The 23,817-nt window shown below is 39.7% G+C and overlaps 1 protein-coding gene across 1 annotated transcript in view; it reads right to left on the bottom strand.

Moving 5' to 3' along the window:
* The window catches only part of KNDC1 (kinase non-catalytic C-lobe domain containing 1), a 67,808-nt gene extending 55,081 nt beyond the window's left edge, over positions 1–12,727 (bottom strand). The window contains exons 1-3 of the mRNA XM_075154772.1: positions 12,499–12,727; positions 7,570–7,768; positions 4,246–4,304 (exon numbers count right to left, since the gene is read on the bottom strand). Coding sequence (XP_075010873.1) covers positions 4,246–4,304; positions 7,570–7,768; positions 12,499–12,594 — 354 coding nt within the window. The 5' untranslated portion in view covers positions 12,595–12,727. The remainder of the gene's footprint in view (positions 1–4,245; positions 4,305–7,569; positions 7,769–12,498) is intronic.
* Between the last annotated feature and the right edge of the window lie 11,090 nt (positions 12,728–23,817).

Consider the following 23,817-nt stretch of genomic DNA (forward strand, 5'->3'; position numbering starts at 1 on the left):
TACCCACAGCAAGAAAATGAAATGGAATAATTTTCATTACGAAAAGGTTAAAGCTCTTCCTATTTAGAGGAGGGAATCAGGACTCAGTATTAGTTTATACTGAAGATTGTTTGATAAGCCCAGTATATAGTCAAGTAGGCAAATTTTAAAAGAAGCCTCAAATCTCTATTTTTGCACCTCAGTCTCTTAATGTTTTTCTAGAACAGAAAAATTCACATTCTATACTGCTCTCTACAGTAGCACACTAGTAAAACGTTACAAAATTAGAGGTTAGTCTTTACACTCAAGACGTTTCTAACTGACTTCTAGCTCAAGATTCAATGAGAACAAAAAAGTGGTCAGTACTTGCTATAGCAAATACAGACACACTTTCCAGCTTAGAGGAGAAGCAGAAAGTGAGATCTTTCCATCAATGCAGGCAAGTAACAGCTTCAGTCATCAGAAAGCTTTTACTGAGCACAGCCACATCACATACCTGCATATGCATTAAGAATAAAAGTGAAAATGATAAGAAGTGTACTATATAGAAATTAACTTTTTCTTTGGATTTACAGTACGGATCATAATTCTAAAGTTTCTCTCCTGTTTCCCTCTCAGCACCAATCCTTAACAGCGGAGTTACTAGGGCACAATGGTAATAGAAGTCTGTAAGCAGATAGCAAAGTTAGAGGAAAGAAATTAACATGAACAGATACCCAGGAGATTCTCTGTCTTAGTCCAGTGCTGTTCTAGAGACCAACAGTACCTGCTTGGCTGCCTTTTTTGACCTTGCACTGTGACAATGCTTACACCAGGAAGAGGAGGACATAACAGAACTACGCTATTAAATGCTGCTCCAACCGCTTAGCAACACAGTCATTTCAAGGTCTCTTGAGACCCTCAGAAACTGCAATCCTTCCTCCAGCCCCACAGGTTGGAACTGTGGCAGCACTGAATAAGTCACCAGTTGGACAGCCCAGCCACACTTCACTGTTGGCACCAAAAGCCCCTTTCACAGCTACTTCCTTCTTAACATCTTTCTAAAAAGCCTGTTCTACACCTGACACTGAAGCTGACAACTCCCTGAAAGGCTAGTTTTTACCTTTCTACTCTCAACAGTAACTGAAGTTGGTGTTATTATTTCCACTTTACAAATGAAGAGGAGGTCAGGAAACAAGGCATAAGTCTAAAACAAACCACATGAAATCAATTACTTTTCAGTCCTGTGCATTGTCATTTGGACAAAGCTTTAGATCTCTTGCTATTTGAAATTCCAACTAGAAACTGAAGTTTTTAATAGTGTTGTTTCAGACACCAAGACAGTAATGCATTTCAGTTTGTTTCCTGTGTCTATTACCCTTGTGTGCTTGTGAGTGCCAGCTAAGTTTAGTAACTAATTAGACTGGAGTCACAATTCCATTAGAGGTCTGGATCAGTAATTCACCAAGCAGGAAACAAAACATCTCTTGTTGAAATAACTGTAGCTTTATTTGAGGGATTTTTTAAAAAAAAGAGTTTAAAGAGGAAGAAGTCATCCAGTAGCTATACAAACCTCATTGTGTGCTTCCATTTTAGAAGCCACAAAATAGGTCACGCTTAAATCAAGCAAAACTTCTGGCTGACATTAGTATTTTAAATCAGCTGAGCTTTGACACTGGAGTAACAGCTATCAAAGATCATCCTGATCATAATTACTAGTTCCAATACTAATTTTTTTCCTTTATGTTGAAATTGGACAGTTTCAATACAAACACTACTTTCTATTGTTCTCAACAAAGCATACTAAGCAGCTGCAAAAACGCTCCTTCAACAAAGAACAACTGAGTAAGGTTATTACCAAGGAAAGAGCAAGCAGTAACAAAAGATTTGATGCCCCTGTAAAAACGGCAGCTTATTGGTATAGTACAAAGAATCTTGTAACACTGAGAAAGCACAAGGGCCCAGGGTCTCCTCAGAGAGATGTATATAAACCAGTGCTATTCTGCTATTGTGTAGTAGGAGGTTGCAGCAAGGGGTGAGGGGATAGACAAAAGTATCCATACCTTTGAAAAAGAGAAGAACTTGAAGCATTAGCACCAAGAAGGAAACACCTAGCTTGGAAACATTACAATATTATAAAACCCACTGTAGGTCTTAGAAACTGCAAAAGCAAAAGCAAGCAGAGGTCAACGTGGAATCCCTGGTGGAATTTGATCTGGTACTAAATTACTTAAAATTCAACCATACTCTACAAGCAGTAAGAGGTAAAGCTTTGAAAGTTCCACAAACACGCAGAATCCCATAGCTGTCTGACAAAATGCACACAGATCCCAGAGTAAAACAATACACCTCTGCCTCAACGAAGGGGAAAACCCTAGCTTTTCAGTCTTGTGCATTGTCCTATGATGGTCAATGAGAAACAGCTGAGGCAATAGGACACTGTTGTAGCACTGCTCTCCCTGCTTTACAAGGTTCCCCAACTTGCTAGATAAAGAAATAGGAGCAATGGACAGAAATCAGTGCACCCCAGCCTTATCCCAGTTCACAATAGGCAAGGCAGAGCATGTTGACTTCCTTCCACACAGATGTGTGACTTCATGTATCTTCATCAGCCTTTGCAAAAAAAGTCAAAGGGTCAATGTTCAGAGCCACTCCTGACTCAAATAGCTTTCACTGACTGTATAATTATTGTTTGTGCTGTGCTTGGTATTGGGATTCACTAGGGCTTAACAGGCTTGTAAATGCTGCCAGAAGAGAAGAGTTAATTAATAAACTTGTACACAGATGAGCTTTACCCAAGAGGGATACAATGGCCTTGTATATCAGACAGAACTAAAATTTCAGGTCACTTAGTATACCCACAGTCATCCCAAATCCCCATTTCACCTTGTCCCATCCCCTTAGTCTTTGAACCTCCTTCAATGTATCTATTTGCTATATGCATAAGTGTTCAGCAATGCCTAGAGGAGGAGAAAGGGTTGGGGCGAAATTCAAGTTTGCCAGAGGAGGAAATAATTCCACAAACCTTTTCAGTGTTTCTGTGTCAAGTCTTGGAGGCTTGTGTCAAGTCTTGCCCTTAAGGGGCAAGGGATGGAGAACATTTATGTAAAATCTTAAGTCCAGCTTCAGAAGCACAACAAAAAGAAAGAAACAAAAAATAGTCACCTTTGGGTGACACTGGGACTTTCTTTCCTCAACCACATCTGAATATAAAGACTACTACAGTTGCCAAGTTTACATGCAATACTGGTCACCTCCTAATCACCCCCACCCACATCGGCCCCCTGTCCCCAAACAAAGACTCCCAAAAAAACAGCCTGGGGGGGGCAGAAAGCAAGCACAAAATCATTAGAGCTTTGCTGGCCTATATAACTACATTAACAAAGCATAGCAACAGGGAGAAATGTTGCATCTCTAACCTTCAAAGACTGTACTACTTCATATTCTATAATATTACCCTTGCTGACCTTATCATTCTCATCTTACTTGTAGCACTACAAACTTCCAAGGCTCACTTATCTTTTCCCCTCCCCTTCCCTGAGGAAATATAGAAAACTATAAACATGACTATGAAGGCTATAACTACAAAAAGGTATTTGTATTGAACTATAAAGAAACAGAATAATTTTTATTATACCTTGAATAGAACATGTTGCTAATTAAAGCACTTGAATTATCTAAGAATACATGCCAGAAAAAATCCTGTATTTAAAAAAAAAAGATATTAAGCAAGCAAGCACTCCTGCAGCATGCAATGAGATGGTTGACTTGGGAGGCTAATGAATTAGTATAAACAATTTAAATCTAATTTAATTTAACAATGTAGAGCATTTGTGCATTGCAAAGCAACAGATAGTCATTTGTTTCTTCATTAAATCAAAGATAAAACTGCTGATTACCCTTCCATGAATTATTTTATTGAAGAGGATGGCAAACAAATTTATATTTAGTCATAAAAGTTCATGGCTAGTCCCCAAACAAGCAAATGTAACCAGTAAAGGATACCAGTGAATGTAATATAGACAAGCTGTGGTTTAGGGCAACACATTATTCAGCCAAATTCTCACATTTTAATAGTTAGTGAACAAATGCTTATACAGAAAATTAACGTAGCATTTTAAGTTTACTTTTTATTTCCACAAAACATACCTAAACAGCACAATTCACTATTCACAATCTGTAAATGTGTTAAAATTATACATCGAGAATGCTGAGCATTTGGTACTGCCAGAAGTACTAAAATGATTAAACCCCCCCTCTATTTTACAGATAAATTTATAAACTTGCCTCAAAAGTGTTACCGGTGATATCAAATTCTGGTGGAACAAAGGCACCCTCTGGATCATCTTTGAAAGCAAAAGATTAGAAATTAGTAGTCTTGCTTGTTTAAAAAACAAACCAATGTGATGACACAAATTTAATGATACACTCATATCTGATAGGAAAGAAACTATGTATATAGCAGTATTTTGGTTCACCTATATCTGATGTACAAAGAACTTGTTATCCATGTTTCTAGTACTGTAAGTAAAATAAAATGCTATTTTCAAACTTTCTGCAAGATACTTTTCCTACTAAGAAACAAAACAGACAGAACACCCCAAAGAAAAACATTTACCATGCCTAACCACTTCTTGCCTTCAGACATTTATGTTTGGAGCAAGTTACCACGTAAGCTGGTACGGCTCAGCTGTGGCTTGCAGGTTTGATTTGATTAATGGGACATTTCCATTCACTATTTTCTACTGCAGACCTGGGGGATAAGAGTTCAAGCAGCAAAACCAACCTGAACAGCGAATTGCCTCTTCCTTTATAGGCCAGCTTAGAACCTTGACCTTTCTGCTTAGTTTGTTTTAATTATGATAAAAGAGTCGAGGAAGCACATTCTCCATCCGTGTGCTGCTTAGCAAAGAACTGAGCTACTGCAGCAGCCACTTCTGAGTGAAGAGGTGGAAGGAAGAAAGGAACATCTTAAGAGACCGATGTTGCTGCTGCATCCAAGCATGCGTGTAGTATCATACTGTATTTATGTCATATGAACCCAGTAAAGAACACCACGGGATTAAAAAAAGTGCCCAACTAAAAACCTACTCTTCACGTACATACTCAATTCACCTAGTCTATCCTTCTGTGAAGCCAATGGATGACCGAGATCATTTAGGAGCGAAGACTGTGAGTTTCCCTTCTGAACAGGGAGAAAAAAAAGTATGCTCACAGGCATAGCATACTGAACTTAGCTTTAGCTCTAATAGAACTTTTGTGCCTGTCCTTTAGAAGTGAAATGCAAAGCTCTTTTATTGTGAAGATACTAAACTCAGTTATGTGGTAGAGAGGACTAGAGAAGACTTTTTTTATGTATTCATGTATTTCAGCTACCTGGCATGGCTGACTATCCAGATGCCACTCACTGATTTACAGTTCGTTACGATGTTCCCGATTTTACTTTCCCACTGAAAAAAAGAGGGGTACACAACTAAGTCTGCATTCCCCCCACATCACATTTTTTCCTGATATTTGGAGGGGCAGAAGGGGAAGGGAACTAATGGACAGAAGATGTTTTGTCCCCCACCCCTCTCCCCCACCCCCAGACTACTGCTCTTCTTTTCATCTCCGCACTACCTTTTCCCTTTCTTTCGATACAACACTTCAAAGGCTGTACAAGCATGTAATTTTTATCACTGGTAAAGCTCACTGTATTCTTTTAATATAATGTTTACAATGGAAATTTGTCTGATTTGAAGAGGCAAGAAGATATCAGAGCCCTTGGCAGAATATCCTATTGAATATTTGTCACTTTAGCACCACAGAACCTGCAGGAAGCAGAACTCACTGCTAAAGCAGATTCGACAGGCTGTTCATTTTCTCTCACTGGCAAGCAAATCCAGAGGTTATAATTTTCTTCTGGAAGAATAAATCCATAGGCAACAACTATAGGAAAGCAAAAAGGACAACCTCCCCAAGTGCGTATATAATAAACTATATTTTAACCGAATAGAATCAAGATCTGAGGGAAAGGGAAAGAGAAAAAGTCAAAGACACAGTGGTGGGTGTGTGTGGGAAATAGAATATACACATTCCTAGGAAAAACGCAACTTTCTTTAGAGAGAACTAATAGAAAGTCTCTTCCTCAGAGATTAACATGAGTTCAGGGAACAAAATCTTTGTGCATTTGCTTTGCACGGGAATTTGTTATCCCACATTTTAAGCACTTGAATACAGCAAATTCCTGGATCAATCGTTTGCCAGCTATTCAATTAGACTAAAACATTTAAGAAGAGATCGATTTTTTTTTTATTTCCCAGCTGCAAGCAAAGATCTTAGTTGAGGGGCATTTTTCATCCACTAGGTTTATTCTTTTCAACAAGTCTTTCATATACCCTTACGAATACAAAGCCAGCTTTTTTCTTTTTTTTAATTTCAAGTTATGACAAGCTCCTTAAAATAAAGGAAATTGATTCCACTTTACCCTATTAACATGGAACTAAAGTTGACTCACGTATGTTTGAGGAATTTAAACACAAAACAAATACCACAACAATTATTAAAATATATTTTCATCCTTATTAATTACATTTTATGATGTTACACGCTTATTTGAAATACTGTCTTTAATTCTAAATATTCATTTGCTGCAAAGTTACCTTACCCCATTTTTTCTAAATACTGTGATTTAGATTTTGACTAAAAGAATAAACACTTATTCTGACATAGATTTAAAAATAAATTAGTTTAAAGAAAACATAACAAAAACCTGAATAGTATGTATATGGACTAGAACTGTTCTAGTTACAAGCTGACATAATTTTAAAAGGTCTACAGAATAAGAGCTGGGTTTTTTTTTTGTTTTGTTTTGTAATATCCCTAACAGGTTCAAGACAAAGACTCTTGAGATGGGCCACGTGAAAAGGGAGCAGCAACAATAACATGCTTTTTTGTCTGTGCTGAAATCGGAAGTAATTTTTTAAGTTAAGCATCCCCCCATTCGTCTGCTACGATACCTGAAGATCTTACATGCTACTACATACTGTTTTTTAGCATATTAAAACTCACTTCAGTGAGTCACCACACTTGCTGAGTCTAAAAATCATGACTTTAAAAAAAATAATAATACTTTATTCAAGAGAGAGCGCTTTCCTTTCTAACAGTGAATATGCACTAGAATTGCCCCATTCTCTATGGCCACAATCATCAAGATACATTGAATGTCAGATTTCTCTAGAAATAGAACATATCCATGAAACGAGAAGAACTGGAAGGGACCAAGAATGTGCTTTACATAGGTGGAGACTTGTGCACACAGCTACACAAATACATAACCTACAGTGTTTAAAATGGAGATAAATTACATTCCCCTGGATTACATTCCCCTGGATAAATCTTAAAATAACTAGGAGAATCTTCTAAGTAAACTCATAAAAGCCTTTGTTCATCAACCACAAAACTGAGCATGTAGTTTGATACGGACCTATACTCATCCTTTCCTAAACAAGTTTTTGTTTTCTCTTTATTTTAATTACAAGTCGTAAGAATAGAATATAACGCTTTACTACAGTCTCTCACTATGAGTTTCCATAGTTCTAAACCAAATGGCCTGGAAACGCAAATACTTACCACTGAGCTGTTCCATGAAGCATACATTGCCATTGGTGTTAAAAGCCAAAGTGTCAGGAGTGATGCAGAGTGTCTGGAAGATTGCAGAATGGGCAATGCTCTTCAGAGAATGGCAACACTCCAGGCAAATGGCCCAAATATCTTGCTCAGTAAGACAGCTATCCCGCAGTGACAAAATATCAGCAAGGGACACATTCTCCTGCCAAGATATGAATTAATAAATTACCCTGGATTTCATGACACTACTTTGTGTATCATAGATTACATTTGACACAATTGGCTGCGAGTAATGTTTCCAGCAAGTTCTCAGACTTTCTAGCACACGATTAACACCCGAAGAAACACCAGATGCATGACTTCGCTCTTAACACAGAGAGTTTCTTAAAAAGAACAGTTAACCTGAACAAAGGTATCACAGTATGTTAACATCAAAAAAAGACTTACTATGGGAGCTATGTAAGTTACATAAACACTGCATCAAAGTTAAGGAAACAGAGTATTTGGAGGTAAAAGCAGAGAGACTAAGTTAAAACATTTTGTTTAACCCATGTCTCCCCTAGGCTCTCCCTGGTGCCTTTGGATAAACTACATAAAAATTCTCTTCACAGCAGTTTTCCCTACCATCTGTGATCTGGGAAAAAGTACCCTCTAAATTAGCCTGTCTTAAGAATGATGCTGTTGTGAAGTTTAGTGGTGTACACCATTTAATAAACACTAAAAAGCCAAACAAGCCATAGGAAAAATGTTCTTATACTTCGACTTAAAACCAAACACTTTGGTTGTCCTAGGCCTCCCCATTACACCCAGAGCTCTTAGCGATCAAAATAGTTTATGGACTTCGTTTCTAAGTTACTGTCCTAAACCATAAGTCAACTTTCTTTGACCCCATCATCACAGTAAGGCTATAAAGAGTCCAGTTCCAAAAAAATGTGGCTTTCCTGGTCAATATGTGCAGAAACAGTGCTTTGTTCAAAGCAGCTAGCTTTTTTATGTACATTTTTTAGAATACAAAACTAATACATTTCCCATAGCTACAGAAGTAAAAAGTTTTCATGAACTTAAAGGCATGACAAAAAAACATACAAACAAAACATCGATTCCATCTGTAAGGAAAAATAAGCCAACAGAAAAACAGAAGTATCTACAGAAGTTACTTTGCATCAAAGCTATACCACTATTAATTACACATAATATTTTCTCATTTATATGTAGCAATTAAGACTAAAGACTATACTTCTGAATGATATTAAATACACCTTGAATTGAAGATGTAGCTGCATATTACTTAGAATATAGAAAAAAGAAAGCATCTCATTGTCAGCAAAGCAGAATGTGAGCTATCTTAAAGCTCAGAAAATTGTAGTGGTTTGAATTTTTAATCCGTTGGAAAATACAGTTATAACTTTCTTTACATACCTCAGTACTGGAGAACATCAGTGATATTTGGATTACCATTTACAGAGGAGTTAACAGTTTGTTAACATGTTTTTTGGAGAAATAAGTATTGCACTCATAACATCCTTCAAAAAAGGACCAACCTTTAGTTTAAAAATTTATTTTGCTTTTTGGTTTGAAGTATAATACTTAATAAATATGAGAAAAAACAGGTAGGAAATAAAGTGCACTCACTATTATTTGGGAAACTTAACTTCTATTTTTAATATTCTAGTTTTCATCAGCCTAGAGATGGATTGATTTACTAATGGCAGCATTACTACAGTGCCTTCTAGCACTAATCATGGACCCTGGTCTCACTGAGTTCAGTCCTACATAATAATGAACAGCAAAAGCCCTTACAGTCCAGGTACTTGAGACAAAAGATCTCATTTTTTCTATGCTGTGCTCAGTGCTATATGCGTAATGCTGCCATCAGATTTTGAGGGTGGATGAGGAAGTTTTGCACATCTTCCAAGCCTGAAGGGCAGCACAGAGGTTCCCGTATCTGAAAACATAAACATATGACAAGGAGCTAGACCACAAACTATTAGGCTTCGAAGCTGACCAAACTGATAGGTAGGATGAGGATAGGCATGGAAAGGAAAGACTAACTGCTTATTCTATGGCCAACCAAAACAAGTTTAAAAAAGAAAAAGTAAAAAGAAAAAGGAAGAAAAGGAAGCTTTATGACCAAAGCAATGAACCAGTAATTATTTTTATTTTTAACTCTCCTAGGATCATCCAGCTAGGTGACATGATGGCATTTGCCAAAACTGCAACAATAGAATGTTTCACTAATCAAGATGCAAAATTTTGAGTTTCATCTGTGCATATGGACAAGAAAGGCTCAATTTAGAGATTATGTGAAATAAATAAAAACTGCAACCTGTAAGATAGCCTCAATATCAAATTCTAGTTACAATCAGGACTTGATAGAATTTCTTTTGAGCCAAGCTTTGAGGTTGAGCTCTACAGCGGATATTAATTGTGAGTAGTGATATCTACAGTTTAAATCTACAAAACCATCTTTGTCTTGGAGTTATTTGGGGAGTAAACGAAAAATGATGATGATCTTATGTCAGACAAACTTATTTTCCTTCCAGGGGAAGTGAAAGTTAGGTAATACAGAAAAAAAGACAAAGGAAAAAGGAAAAAAAGGAAAAAAGGCCTATGAATGTTCAGTGGCTTCCATCAGCAATGGATGGATAGATGAAGAGAAAAAACAAAGCAAACCACCACCACTACAACCATACAGCAAGCCTTCCTCTTTCCAATGCTCCAGGGCGTGATTTACTTCACAGAAACCATGTATTTCTCAAATGACCACACTATCTAGACCTTAGTTATGAAAGCTGCTATTGCGGCAAAGCAAGGCCTTTGTAGAGAACGAAACACTGAAAACACCAAGACATGCATTTGATTAGTTTGCATCCCAAAGCAATACGGAAACAAAGTTTTCACTGTGGAAAAAAATCCCACATTCTTTTAAGACTGTAACACAGGAGTTTCTGGCAAGCTGAAGCTTCTGGTGAGCCATGACTTCAGTACTTTGGACCACTGAAAGTTGGTTCACTCAAATTACAGGAAAACTCAAGTCTGTTTCATAACAGAGATGCTGATGCCTTTTCCCCCTTGTCTCATTGTCAGTAAAAGACACTTGTAAAAGCAATTACTGTTTAATAACTACAAAAAGTGAACTGGTCAGTCAACCATGCTTCAATTATTCACTTTAGGTCTTAATTTTCCCTTATATTTTCTTCAGAAAGTATAAAACAGTTCAGTAGCATATGTTATTAAGCAGAGCAGGAAGAGAAAACAAATTAATTTGCCACACACAACTTCTTAAAAAATTTGAAATTAAATATTATGGAGTGTGAGACAAAGAAAGTCCTAGTAAAGAAAGGCATTTGAAATACACCCTACCCTCAATAATTCCTACTGTTCAGCTCAGGCAGCTTCTTGCTTCCCATATCGACTTTTGTAAACCACATATATCAGACACTAGCCTCATTCCTTATACTATGTACAGTGATGAGAAGCACAGGCTCCACTAAATGACTAAGCAGCTGAGAGTTAGGTACATCAGCATTCACAGCTTTCTGGCACCTAAGTCTTTTTGCAAGATAATTCACACAAACTTCAAAACAATCTATTCCAGAATCATGGAAAATGTGGCAAACACCATTCATTACATTCATCGCATTTGAAGAAAAACACTGGGTTGCCCGGATAAGCTCACTGAGTACTCTTCAAAGCAGCCCTTTTTTATTAACTTCTCTAATCACCAGGTGATAGGTCATGCTCATTCTCTCAACAAGAATATTAAAAACATTCATGTACTTGGAATAACTAAATAGAAAGGACTGGTAGGAATTCACAATTAAAGTATATATTGAGCAGGTGAGAAAAATGGGCTTGGGTCCTCCTCACACAGAAGACTTGACCCTCAGCCTTCTCCCATCCTGAAGAAATACTCTAAATATTTAAGCTAATGTGTAAAAAGGAGGCCACTGCCTCCTTCCTTCTATATTTTGCATGGGCCTACTACACTGAACACTACAGATAATGGGAGGAAGAGCCAAACTGCTGAGCCATTAGATGGCTTGTGAAAGCTGGAAGGGACTTTTCATTTTCAAAGACACTTTTAAATCCTGATTCAGGTTGGGTTCTTGACATAGCAAATGAGAAAGCTTGCAATATCTGGTTTGGGGAACAAGTGGTTCACATATGGTTCACTAAACTTTTACTTAAAAAAGAAAAAAACCTAAAACATTTTGCCCAAACATTCACTAGGGGGTAAGGCACACACTTCACGTGGAAAGATACAAAGAAAGATGAGCAAGAGCAATAAAAAGCAAGTGCAAAACCAAGTACAAATCCAGACAAACATGACGACAGAACTGGGTTTAGCTACAGGTTATTTGGCATAACAACTGAACAAACAGATTTAACAGTTTGTTTTGGTGTTTTTTTTTATTTCACAGTGACAAGGCCTTTTTACACAGGGCAGAAAGAAATGGCTGTACAAAAATCTGGTTGGTGGCTACTGGAAACACTTTTGCCCATGTAAGAAATTTCCCTTTATCAGGTGCAACAAGGACACGTACTTCCTGACGGCAGCATTAACCCAGGGCTACGACAGGAGTTACGAGACACCCCACACTCGACGGCCATGACTTTGCTGTTGTGTGGAGAAGGTGGACCGGGATGGACTAAGCCCAACTTGGCAGCTGGGATCACCGGGCAGGAGAAAGCAGTGAACACACGGAAAGCGAACGGTTATGTCGACACGGCCTGGCCGCTCCCGGCGGGGCGGGTGAGCCCCCGGGCTCCGGCTGTCTCCGGGGCCCGGCGCAGCCAGCGGGATGCCCTCACAGGGCGGGCAAAAAGAGGCGCCGGGGAGGGGGAGCCCGCGGGCCGCCCCTGAGGCCGCCTCACCACAGGTGAGCGCAAGGGCAGCGGCGGCTCCGTCCCCGCACCTGCCTCACTCACCTCATCCTCCAGCAGCGTCGGCAGAGGCTCGAAGTCGTAGCAGTTCACCTCCTCCTCCTCATAAAACACGTCCTCGGCGGCGCCAACAGCCTCCATTCTGCCCGGCGAGGGAGCAGAGGCTTCACCTCCGCAGCCTCCCTACGCGCCCGCAGCACGGCCCTCGGCCCCCGCCGCGACTCATCCCCACACCCGCCTGCGGGCTGCCCCCGGCGGCGACCCCCACGGCGCCAGGCCCGCGCGCCCGCCCCGCTTTAACCCCTTCTCCTCCCGGCGGCCCCGGCCGCGGGGCGTCCCCCGCCGGCCCGCCGCCGCCCGCTTAAGCCCTCGGCTGGGGCAATGCTGCCATAGCAACGCGGCCCGCCGCCGCCTCGCCCGCGCAGCGCGGCCTCACTGCGGCGGCGCCCGCCCTCCTGCGGCGGCGCCCGCCCCCGCCGCCCGCCTCGCCCACGCCCCGCCGCGGCCCGGGGCGTCCCCGAGAGTCACCGGGGGCCGGTCGCGAATCCCGGCGTGTCCCCGCGCCCCCTCCTCCCCGCTCACGGTGAACTCCCGGCAAGAAGGCAGTGGCGGGCGGTGGGCCCTGAGGGGCGCGTCCGCCGCAGTGCCAGCTGCGGCCGCCGGGGCCCCGCGGGTGCCGGGGCCCGTCCCCGGCTCGGCTGCGCTCTCCGGGCGAACGGGGGCGGCGGGAGGGAGAGCCAGTGGCGGGCGAGAGGCCGGGGCGGCGGCGTTGCCTGGCGCCCGAGGTGCTGACAGGCGGTATGGCCGGAGAGCTGCTCCCGCCGGCGAACGGTTTCCTCCTGTGAGGGGCACCTCGGGCCAGCTTAAACCTCCGCCCTGCCTGCCCGTGTGCCCCGGCCTCGTTTTATAACCCTCGACTGTCCAGATCACTGGATTTACTGGATAAACTCCAGCGTTTAAAATGAGACAGGTGACCAAGTATTTGCATGATCATGGCCGTAACTCCCAGTGCGGTTCAAACCGTAACAAGCACAAACAAAACCAATCTGATACTGTCAACTTTCTTTTCATTAGCCCTAGCCTGTTTTTGCTATCCACAGGGCTTAGGGTGCCTAAGACTTCCTTTGAAATTGAAGGTTCAAGATCAAGAATTCCTTCAAAACTACCCCCTGTGAGGGCACGTGTTTTTGTTTCAGGTAAACCCCATTGGAAACTGCAAGTTGTGTTGTGTAAACAGGCCGTAGCGGCTGGGAAGGGGAATCGGCATTCGGTAACGGGCGGGTAACTGCATGCGCTGCACAAACCCCTGCGCAGGTGTCTCCTGATCTAGCTTTAAGCATGCTTGCAGCCACATTAAAATCTTACATCTCCATTGTAACCAGCATGGTGGATGGAGAGAATAGACTGTTTTCTCCTGTAATTAAATTTCACAACTACAGGTACTTGGAGAATAATAGTGCCATTTTCATTATTCTGCTTTCCTGTATTCCTATAATTCTGTGTCAAAATGGAGTATGTTAATGAATTAATCTGTGCACAGTACATCAAACAAGAGTTTTATATTCTATTTTGTATGTAGTACTCTTTGGAAAAGATTAACACTCTATTAAAATATACATTAACAAACATTGTGAAGCAAACAAAGATACTTTGATTAACTGCCCCATAAAAGTCATCCTGCAGCAGTTTTGAGATTTCTCCCAATTAAACATTAATTGGATACATTCCACAGTTATGGCATGCTACTGAGAAAAAATCCAAACTCGGGCAGATTGGAATCTTTCATACATATGCTGTCTTCTTACTAACATTTTTGAACTAAATTGATGTGAATAAAATGTTTTTCATGATTACAAAAGTTCCTAATCTATATGTACTTATAATTTGGTAACTCAGGCATTTAATTGTGAACAAATATTAAAGCATGGGAAACAGTGAGTGCCTGGCACTTCTGAATATAAACCCCAACATGACTCCAATAACAGCAGTATTTTACTTATATTTCTTAAAATGTATTTCATCAGCGTGTTCGGCAAAATGTTTTCCTCAGGCAGCACGATCTACCCAAGAACAATCCTAAATTCTGGACCCTCGTGGGCTGGACTCATAACTGCGTTGTAAAGAAAAAGAAAAGAGAAAAATTTCTCTGGTGTGTAAACTGGGTCTAAGATCTACACTCATCCATAAATACATCTTAGATAAGCACTCCATTGCAGTGACCACTTTAGCATTCATAAACTTTTCTGTAAAATGATAGTTTAAGTCAAACCTATGGGTGCTGCATGGAAATTCACATGCTAGTTTTGAAAGGATCAATATTTTTTGTTGAATTAGAGAAATTCACTTGCTAAAAGCAATTAGTAATTGAGTGATAGGCCATTTCCCTATAAGGTTAGCAGGCTCAGGTTCAGACACCTACCTGGCATTATTTGGACCTTGAATCTAGGCTTGGGTAGATTTTGCCAGAGTAAGTGACTAAGTGACTGTATCCAAGTGATTCGAGATGCTTGAGACCTCTCTCTCGGTTGCTCTGGTTAACTTACTTGCTCTACTGAAGAAGTATTTATACCAAGTGGAATACGTACAAAGTGGAAAACAAAATGAAATAAACATAGAGGGAGCAAAAGAGACTGTACTCCAAGTTATAAAATACAACAGCACAGGATTCCTCTGTAAACGAAAAGTTGCAGCGGACTTTGCCTTATCACAAGTGACTTGATAGGCAGGACAGAAGAGTCACTAGAACGGATATGGTTTGGTAGATCTTTCCAGAAAAATTGCTATACTAAGCCTCTGCTCTTATCAGTAATTCTGTTGTTTTGTTTTTCTCGTTGGTCTCACGGTTGAGACAATTGTCAGAAAAGGCAATTGACTGTTTGATACAGTCATGTAACAATTCTCACACTAGAATATTCGTTCTTATCAACATTTGCAATTAATCATGGCCTGTGGGAATTGTTGGAGGACATGCAACACTACACAGTTCAGCATTAGAAAAAACCCCACATGTAGATGAAGCTGAAGTTTCCCCGCAGTCATATTTTCTGTTATTTCTTTTCTACAATATTGCTTAAGGAAGTTGAAGTTCTTAAGAGATCTTTATAGCGTGTTGGTAGGCATTTTTTGAAAAACATTTTGATGGATACCTGAGTGTGGAAATTATCTTCTGAGTCTGAGGTTGGTTGAACATGCAAATGAATATCATATTAAAACCAGAAATATAAGAACAGCAAACAGGTTCTCAAAGGTGAGAAATAAAAACATTATTTTGCACTAATAATACTCTATAGCATGAAGAGAAATAAGAAAAGTTAGCATAGATTAAAGGAACATACTGTGACTAAAATTGTTTTGGTAAAGGATAGTTGAAACAGGTTTCATTATGGAAGTACCAGAGGGAGGTTTCATTTCCTGTGATCAGATTTTGAATATGAACTGAGATCTCTTTAGTAACAATAACACCAGGAATCACAGTTATTAGATATTTTGGCTTCTTAATTGTAGATTAGAGATGGAAAACTACATAACAAAGGTAAGCGGCAGGTATAGTGTGGATATTATACATGAGAAACCTCTTGGCCAAAAAGAGGTTGAATCAACATAGAGTTTTGTGTCTTAGACTTGGTGCATGACCACAGACAATACAGAGGGACTGGATCAAATACATCTGGTTTCAGTCTTCTCGCAGTTTTAGCATGCTCTCCTTGAGCTGTATATAATTTGTAGTAAATGCAGTAGAGTTAGGACAGTTTGTAATTTTCACATAAGCAGTGTTTGCAGCAGAATAGCTGACTTGATTTCTACCTCTGATGGCAGTCGATAGCAGATGTCTAGAGAAGAGTATAGGAACAAAGTAGTTATATATTATGCTCTTCCAGTACAGTCTCACAGCCTCCAAAGAGTCACAGTTCAGATATTCCCTAGGGCAGTGGTAGTGTCTATTGGTTTAAGAGACACTGGAATATTTTTCTTTAATGAATTTGTCCATTCACTTTTTGAGTCTGAATAGTTTTACTATCCACCATGTCCTATTGCAAAACTCCTCAGCTGACCCGCACATTGCAAAAAGTAAATTCTTTCTTTCATTTGAGACCCCTAATTTCTTGTGTTTGAAAAGGTGGTGGATAGATCCCCTATCAAATGATCTTTCTATCATTTATGATACTATAGAGTTGTCATATCTCCCCTAGTTTATCTTTTCAGGTTGAAAGGTCCTGGTCTGGTCGCTTATTCGCAGAATAGAAATTATTCCATGACTTCGATCATGCTGTAGCACTTCACAGTACTTTTTCTAATTGTGTCATGATGTAATTAAAAATTGTGAAAGAGAAGGTTGGAACCTGAATGAATGAATGAATGAATGAAAGAAAGAAGGAACTGGTAGACTCTCAAGAGATTTTTGAAAATAACATATTAATGACCTGCAAACTTAAAGGAAGTACTTCTCTTAATCGTGATTTACTGATTTAGTTATAAGCCTCATGCCTTTTATTTCCAGATATCTGGATTCATGGGATATTGTCAAAAAAGAATTCAGCCACAGAGAATACATTCATGGGAATTCAGGGAGCGACTGTCAGCACCTCTGTCTCTGCAACATAATCTAAATACAAGCTACAGGAGGAGGAAATTGTATAGGGTACTACTGTTATGCCACTTTGTGCCACTGGAGATGTCTTTCATGTTCTTTTGTAGGTTTTTCCTTTTCATTATAGCACTTTGGTTATTCTTTTTAATAGATTATATAATCATAATTGACTATTAAAATTTTGGAGTACCAGCCTTGTAGATGAAAGGTACACATTTGTTACACTATAATTAGATTGTACATTCTGCTTTTAAGAGTTTTCATTTAATGACAGTTTGCCTGAAGGTTCTCATTTTAATTTAGTTTGGGTGAAACTGGGGGAACAGAAGCATTGCAGTATAAAGAATTGGTTTTTGTGTGTGTATGACTTATATCCTTTTCAATTGTTTGGTTTTTGTTAATCAGAGATCACTTTAATGCCATGGGCTTTAATACTTTTACAGTCTATGAAACTACTGTTCTTCCTTTAGCAGTTATATATATTTCAAGGCAGAGAAAATCTTTCTGCCAGCTGCCAACTGCTGCTGCCTTTGTGGCAGCAGTGAGAAAGCATTGTAATAAAAAGCAAATTATGTGTTGCTGCTACTGAAAAACCTGAAAGAATTCAAAGGTAAAGACACTGCAATTTTTAAACCAGCCCCATTGCTGCTGCGAATTGTATATGAACATAAATCTGCTTGCCTGAAGTGGCAGGTTAGTTTGTATTCCAAGTACTTCAGAATCTTACACAGGCAATAGGGAAGCGTTAGCTTTGCATTTCTGAAGAGGATCAGAAAATTATATGCATAGACTGCTTACTGGGTGGGGAAAACCATACATAGTCATTCCCTTTTCATGGGGTTGAATGGTAGAAATATAAGCTTTAGAATCATCAAGCACAGTCTTTGGTCATTATAGGCACCTGTCACATCATTCTTTTCATAGAAATATCAAACTCCACCTGTTCCTACATGTTAGGAATCTTCTGATTTCCAGCCTCTACTTATACTCATTCACTTTTGCCCCAACATTGTCTTTTGTCGTTTAATCTCAGTTCGTATTTCTTTACAGATTACCATATTATGTGTACATCTGTTCTGTTGCCTTTGACTTTGTTTTCATCTTTTCCAAACAGTGCATTTCCTTAAACCTGTGTTCTAGTCATGATTGCTTTTCTACTACACTACACTTCTGTTGTCTTTATAATATTGATAAACCTTAAGTTCATAATTTCCTCAGGTGCTTAGGAGACCTGATCTTTTCAAGAGTTCTCTTCTATCTACCCCCTCAATGTATTTCTTTATGGAGGCTTGTGCCTTTTTTCCATCTTCATAATCTTCTCACATGTCCACTGCCTTAAAGACTTTGATTTCATTGCATCTTCTTTGAATAGTAGTTTCGCTTGTCCTCATATGAAAGACTGTCAAAGGATTCTTCACTGTTCTCCTCGGGACATCTTTCAATCATCTAATAGGTTTTCATCTGAACTGCAGCTACATCTCCAATTCCTGTATTCTTTCTATATGAACTCTGCTAGGTGGCACTCCAGGCGTAGATAGTTCCCATCAGAAGCTACTTTAGGGTAATGTGCTTTGCATTTAGGCATCTCCACTTTCTTCATCATTCTTTAAATTTCCTATGGTGTTGCATTTGGATATTACCTTCCTGTACCAACTGAAATGCAGGGAAAGACAGCAGAAGTAAAATATAATTTGGCCCCAATTGAAGTCAATAGGAAAACTGTCATGGCATAATTTCCTTTGACGAGAACTCATTGAGATGCAAGATCAAAGACCGGAATTGTTTTTATTTGTATACAAATGGGAAAATAACCTAGTAATGATCCAATATGCAAACACATGGCTTTCTTTTCACCACTTGAAAATTAGGTCTAGGGGAGGTATGAGTCCAAAATCAGTCCAATGCTAATTCTGGTATTTGGGGATTTCTGAGTCATTGTCTCATGAATTCAATTAGATTATTAGGTTTGTCATAGGCAGTATCTATCCAGAAATATGTGTGTGTGTATTCACATATATATACATACAGAGAGATTGATAATGGGATTCTTTCTATTGTTATCACTCTGCAGTGTTATATGACTTCCTTTATCTCAGTGTCTTTGTACGTCCCAGGTTTTCCCACAATAGGCTTGTGTTGCAAGCTTGTTTCACATGGTACAGTGAGGCACCATGAAAATAAATCGCTTCCAACATTACTCAGGAGGCTTATATCAACCGGAAATTTGAAGAGCCAAATTTATGCTATAATTGCAAAGCATTCTCCACTTGATTCTGAACTGCTTTAGTTTTGACATTATAACATTGTCTTCATAACACAATATTGTCTTTATAGTACTTATTGGTCCCCTTGCTCTTTTAATTCATTTTAGTGGTGTTCATTTGAAAACACTAGAAAAAGTTGTGCAGAAGATCATTTTAAAAGATAATGTGCATAATAAAATTTAATATGATGCCTATGGCAATTTCACACTGGAAAATAAGCTGCAGGATAGTACTAGCCATCCTTCAGAGAAACACCTCATAATAATTAACTAAATCTTAAATTCATATTAAAGAAACATAAAAATTAACTATGTGCAGGCAGAATTCTAAGCCTGGGATTGCTTATATTTCTGGCACCTGGCTATTTCCTTAAGCTTTCCTCTATAGAGATTTATGAGATCGTTATAACCTGCTTATAGTGGAAAACACTGGCAAGACAAAGTATTCTCCCATCCATGGGGCAGTGAATCAAACTGCATTGTTTAAATCCTTCTTGAAGTTAATGAATCAGCAGGAAAAGTCCATCCTGAAGACCTAATATCTCCAAAACAATCACCTGGTGTCCCCAACAGCTGATATGAAATCCAGGAGTGTCTTTGTTGTTCTATTTCTTTCCCCAGAGACATGAGCATGGTTATCCTGGGAATCCTTCTCAATAAAACATAAAGACAAACTAGAACGTAGATGACACGATCAACTAGCAACAGAGATAATATACAATATTTACAGTTTCGTCTTTTTGATTTACTGTGACTGTTTGTCTCCAGTGAGGATTTAGCTACTGTGTTTCATGCTTGGGTCACTGCAGTTCTTTCTTCTTGACATTGAATTGGAAAGGCATTCAGAAATTCCACCTGTGGAAGACAAAACAACCCAAATTTCCTGGGAGCATACCAAGTGCTGTTCTCCATATTCCTTACAGGCCCTCCAAAATAAAAACATTGCTAATCCAGCAACTGTTCTCCATTCTTGTCCTAGGAAAACAACTGCTCTCCATGGAAGCCCAAGGGCTGCTGTACTCCACTGTGAAGCTCTCAGGAGCTGAGATCAGACTGTCCTTTGCAGAGGGCCCTATGTTATGTGACTTTGTGCCAGAGCTGATTAGAATGAGCCTGATCACAACCAATTTCAGATCACAATGCTGAACTTGATCTTTCTGCCAAGCCCTTCAATCAGTAACAAAGGTAGTTGAAAGAACTTTCAAAGGTACAAATCATCCAGTAAAGTCACTTGACCTCACAAGAGGTGAAGAGCAGAGGTTTTTTACATGCAAACTGAGGCAAATCTCATACAGGGTATCAGAAAATGCTTGTTGAAAAACACAGCAGGAGCCATACTGAAGCTATTAAAAATGCAGATTTAATTTCCAAAATAGTTCCCAAGAAATTTTTATTTTTCACATGGTACTCACAACTACAGAGGAAAAGGGCACTTGCTAAGGTTGACCTCTGCTATGAAAGTGCTGTGAGTAGAGTGCTTTCCTGGCAGATGGAAGTAGTCCTTTACACAGGCAGGCTTTGAGTTTGAGCCCTGGTGCCACACACAGGTGAGTGCCCTTTTTGCATTCTGAGACAACCCCCAACACTTCTATTTCCAGTCACCCTAAATTAAGACTTTTTTCCAACTTCTCAATTCAGCTACTGCACTGAAAAAATCAATTATTTGCACTACCGGAGTCTCAATTGTGTAGTAATTGCTGCCTAGATAATTTGCTGATGGATGCATTAGTAATATCTAATATATAACTCCTTTATACTGGGAAATGCTCCTCTAAGGAGAAGCAGTCAATACCCAAAATCCAGCCATAAAACTTATAAATACAACCAGAAAACATAGTTGAGACTGTATCTTGTACATTGCACACGCAGATCAACAGGAGGAGAGAAATTCTTACCAAAAGAGTTCCTCTTACCAAGAGAGCTCATCAGCAGAAGGGAGAAAATAGCCCTTCAAGCCTTCACATGATACAGGGCCTGAAGAATTGAGCTGCAGTCTGGTTTACAGGATTGTAGATTTTTAGACTTCCCTGTCTTTTTTAGAATTAATTCAGGGGCAGAGGTGGCTGATTTGCAAAGACTCCTAAAGACGTGATCATTAGCTGTATGTTAGTGGAGCTCAAAATAGTGTTTAATGAGCCAGGAAGAAAGATAAATTGCTGAGTTCAGCTCAAAGTCTGTATTAGCTACAGCAAGTATGTGTTTGAAACATTTGTCATTAATTAGGCATTGTCAGTTACCTCCTGGATGAAGCCAAAGCCATCTTGGGTATCATAAAATCCATGAACTGCAGTATATGTCTCCAGAATTTGATAATCCAAATGAATCAACTGGGTAAAACTCTATTCCAACCTGTTAGAGCTATTGATTCATCTGGATCTATAACATATTATTACATTTTCATTAATAGTAAAGACAGTTGATTTATATTAAGAAAAAAAAAGGGGAAAGATTGTGTGTAGCAAGCGGTTATGTATGTGAATATCCCATAAAGAAACTCTTACAGCACACACGGAGAAGCAAAGAGTACAAGGTAGTGCCAATGCCTCTATCCTGTATTGCGTAGGATTCCGCTGATTTCATGAAACTTTTGGTCTCTGCATTGGTGTCTCCATGAACACCCCTTTCAAGAGGCAGGAAAGAGCCAGCTACTTGTATCTCAGAGGCCATACATCCCAATTTTAATCTGCCTCACAAGGATAGGTAAATTATCTCAATTCAGCTTCTTGAAATAAAACACTATTATTTGTAGGAAAAATGGTTAAAACAACAACAAAAAAAAGCACCTGCACGCAAGCTTCCCTAGTTAGACTTTCCTAATCCTGGCCATTTCTTACTACTGCATGGAATAAGGGGAAAACTCTTCCTATCATGACTTCTCTCTGAATACCCCCATAAGGCCTCTTCCACATGGGACCTAAAAATACATATACATATTCAATGTAACAACCTCTAGTTGTCCTAATGCACCTGATCCCTTCTGGGTTCCCCAGATGTACGTGTTGTCTGGGTGGCACAGGACCAGTGGAATGGCTTTTATTCGTGCCTTGTGCAAAAGGCTATCTGGGCATGACTAGAGGACTTGGCCTCCAGGAATGTCCTCCTGAAGCCAGAACCCCCTTGGGCTGCTCTGACCAGTGTGAAGCCAGAAGGATCCCAAACTACTGGACATTTTTTTGATATGAAGGAGAGCCTTCAGGTGCTACAGAACCAACACAGGAACATCCAGCCCTCCAAGTATTCCTACGGCAAACACAGACTATGACAGAGGCAATACTGTGCCCCATTAACACTGGCTGTAACAAACTCCTCGGGTTTAGAAGCAACTGAAATAGTCAGATCAGTCCGTAATCTTATTTTGGGGAACCAGACTGGCACAGAGCTGTCCTAGGCTTGGGGCAGAATAAAGTAAAGCCTAGCAGCAGTGTGGTGTGCCAGTTCCCCTCGGCTGTGCCAGGCATACCTCAGCTGCAGCCGACAACCTGGCACTGAGGCTTAATTAATCAAGAGAGGTTATATAACAAGCACAGAATTTCAGCCAGAAAAATTCAAACGTGTCTGCACACAAAACCCTCATTGTCCAGTCTGGTCACTTCTGTTCTGCACCAGCTGCTTCTGTGAACAATTTTTCAGCTTATCCTCAAACAGTGTCTGTCCTTGATCATTTAATCAGTATTTAAAGCTGTGTCTGTGATGTTATTGATCCCACTTGTGGGATCACTGTGCCTCCAGCGTGTGTTTCCGATGGAAAATCCAGCACAGAGAGAAAGTGCAGAACACTTTCTCAGCATCCACAAGAAGAAAAAGATGCATTTTTCTCCTTTCTGATTTTATGGTTTGTTGTATAATAGCAATAATCTCTATTGCTTTCATGTACTTGCAATAAATGGTTTCTGAGATCGATGAAATGTCTGAGCTTCACTTTGGCTATTAATCATTCTCAGTAGTCATTTATTGCTTCATATATTACAAATAACAGAAGTTATTCCTTAAACCTACCCAGATAGCTGAGAACTGCAAATTTCAAACCTAACTCTGAGAGACAGATTCACTGATGGCAATCCCTGTGTTGTCTTTTATAACAGTAAGTAACAATAACAGCACTGTGCCTTCCACCTGCAGATTTCAAAACCCACTATACAATGCATTAAGGAAAAATGAACCTTGCTTCTGTAGTTGAAGGAAGGGAGAAGAGGAGGATATAGGTAAGAAATATCTGTGAAGATCCCTTCTCAGTTTTTTTCTCATTTTCTGAGAAAGCAATATTTGTAACCTGGCAGAATTTGTAATACCTGCCCTTGGTGCCATCCTGCTAGCAAAGCTCCTTGGGAGTCAAGCCTCTGGCTGCAGCTGGGGGAACAGGTACCGACTGCCCTGGGAGAGAGGCTGTGTTGCTGTTCCTGGTCAACATCAGCAAAACTGATGTGAAATAAATGTTCACTCAACAAACTTGCTCCATATGTTTCCTAATCTGACCAGTCTTCAGTCCCTCTCTTTGCTCCCTACCCTCCTTCTG

Source organism: Calonectris borealis, chromosome 7 (genome assembly GCF_964195595.1).
Source record: "Calonectris borealis chromosome 7, bCalBor7.hap1.2, whole genome shotgun sequence".
Taxonomy (NCBI): Eukaryota; Metazoa; Chordata; class Aves; order Procellariiformes; family Procellariidae; genus Calonectris; species Calonectris borealis.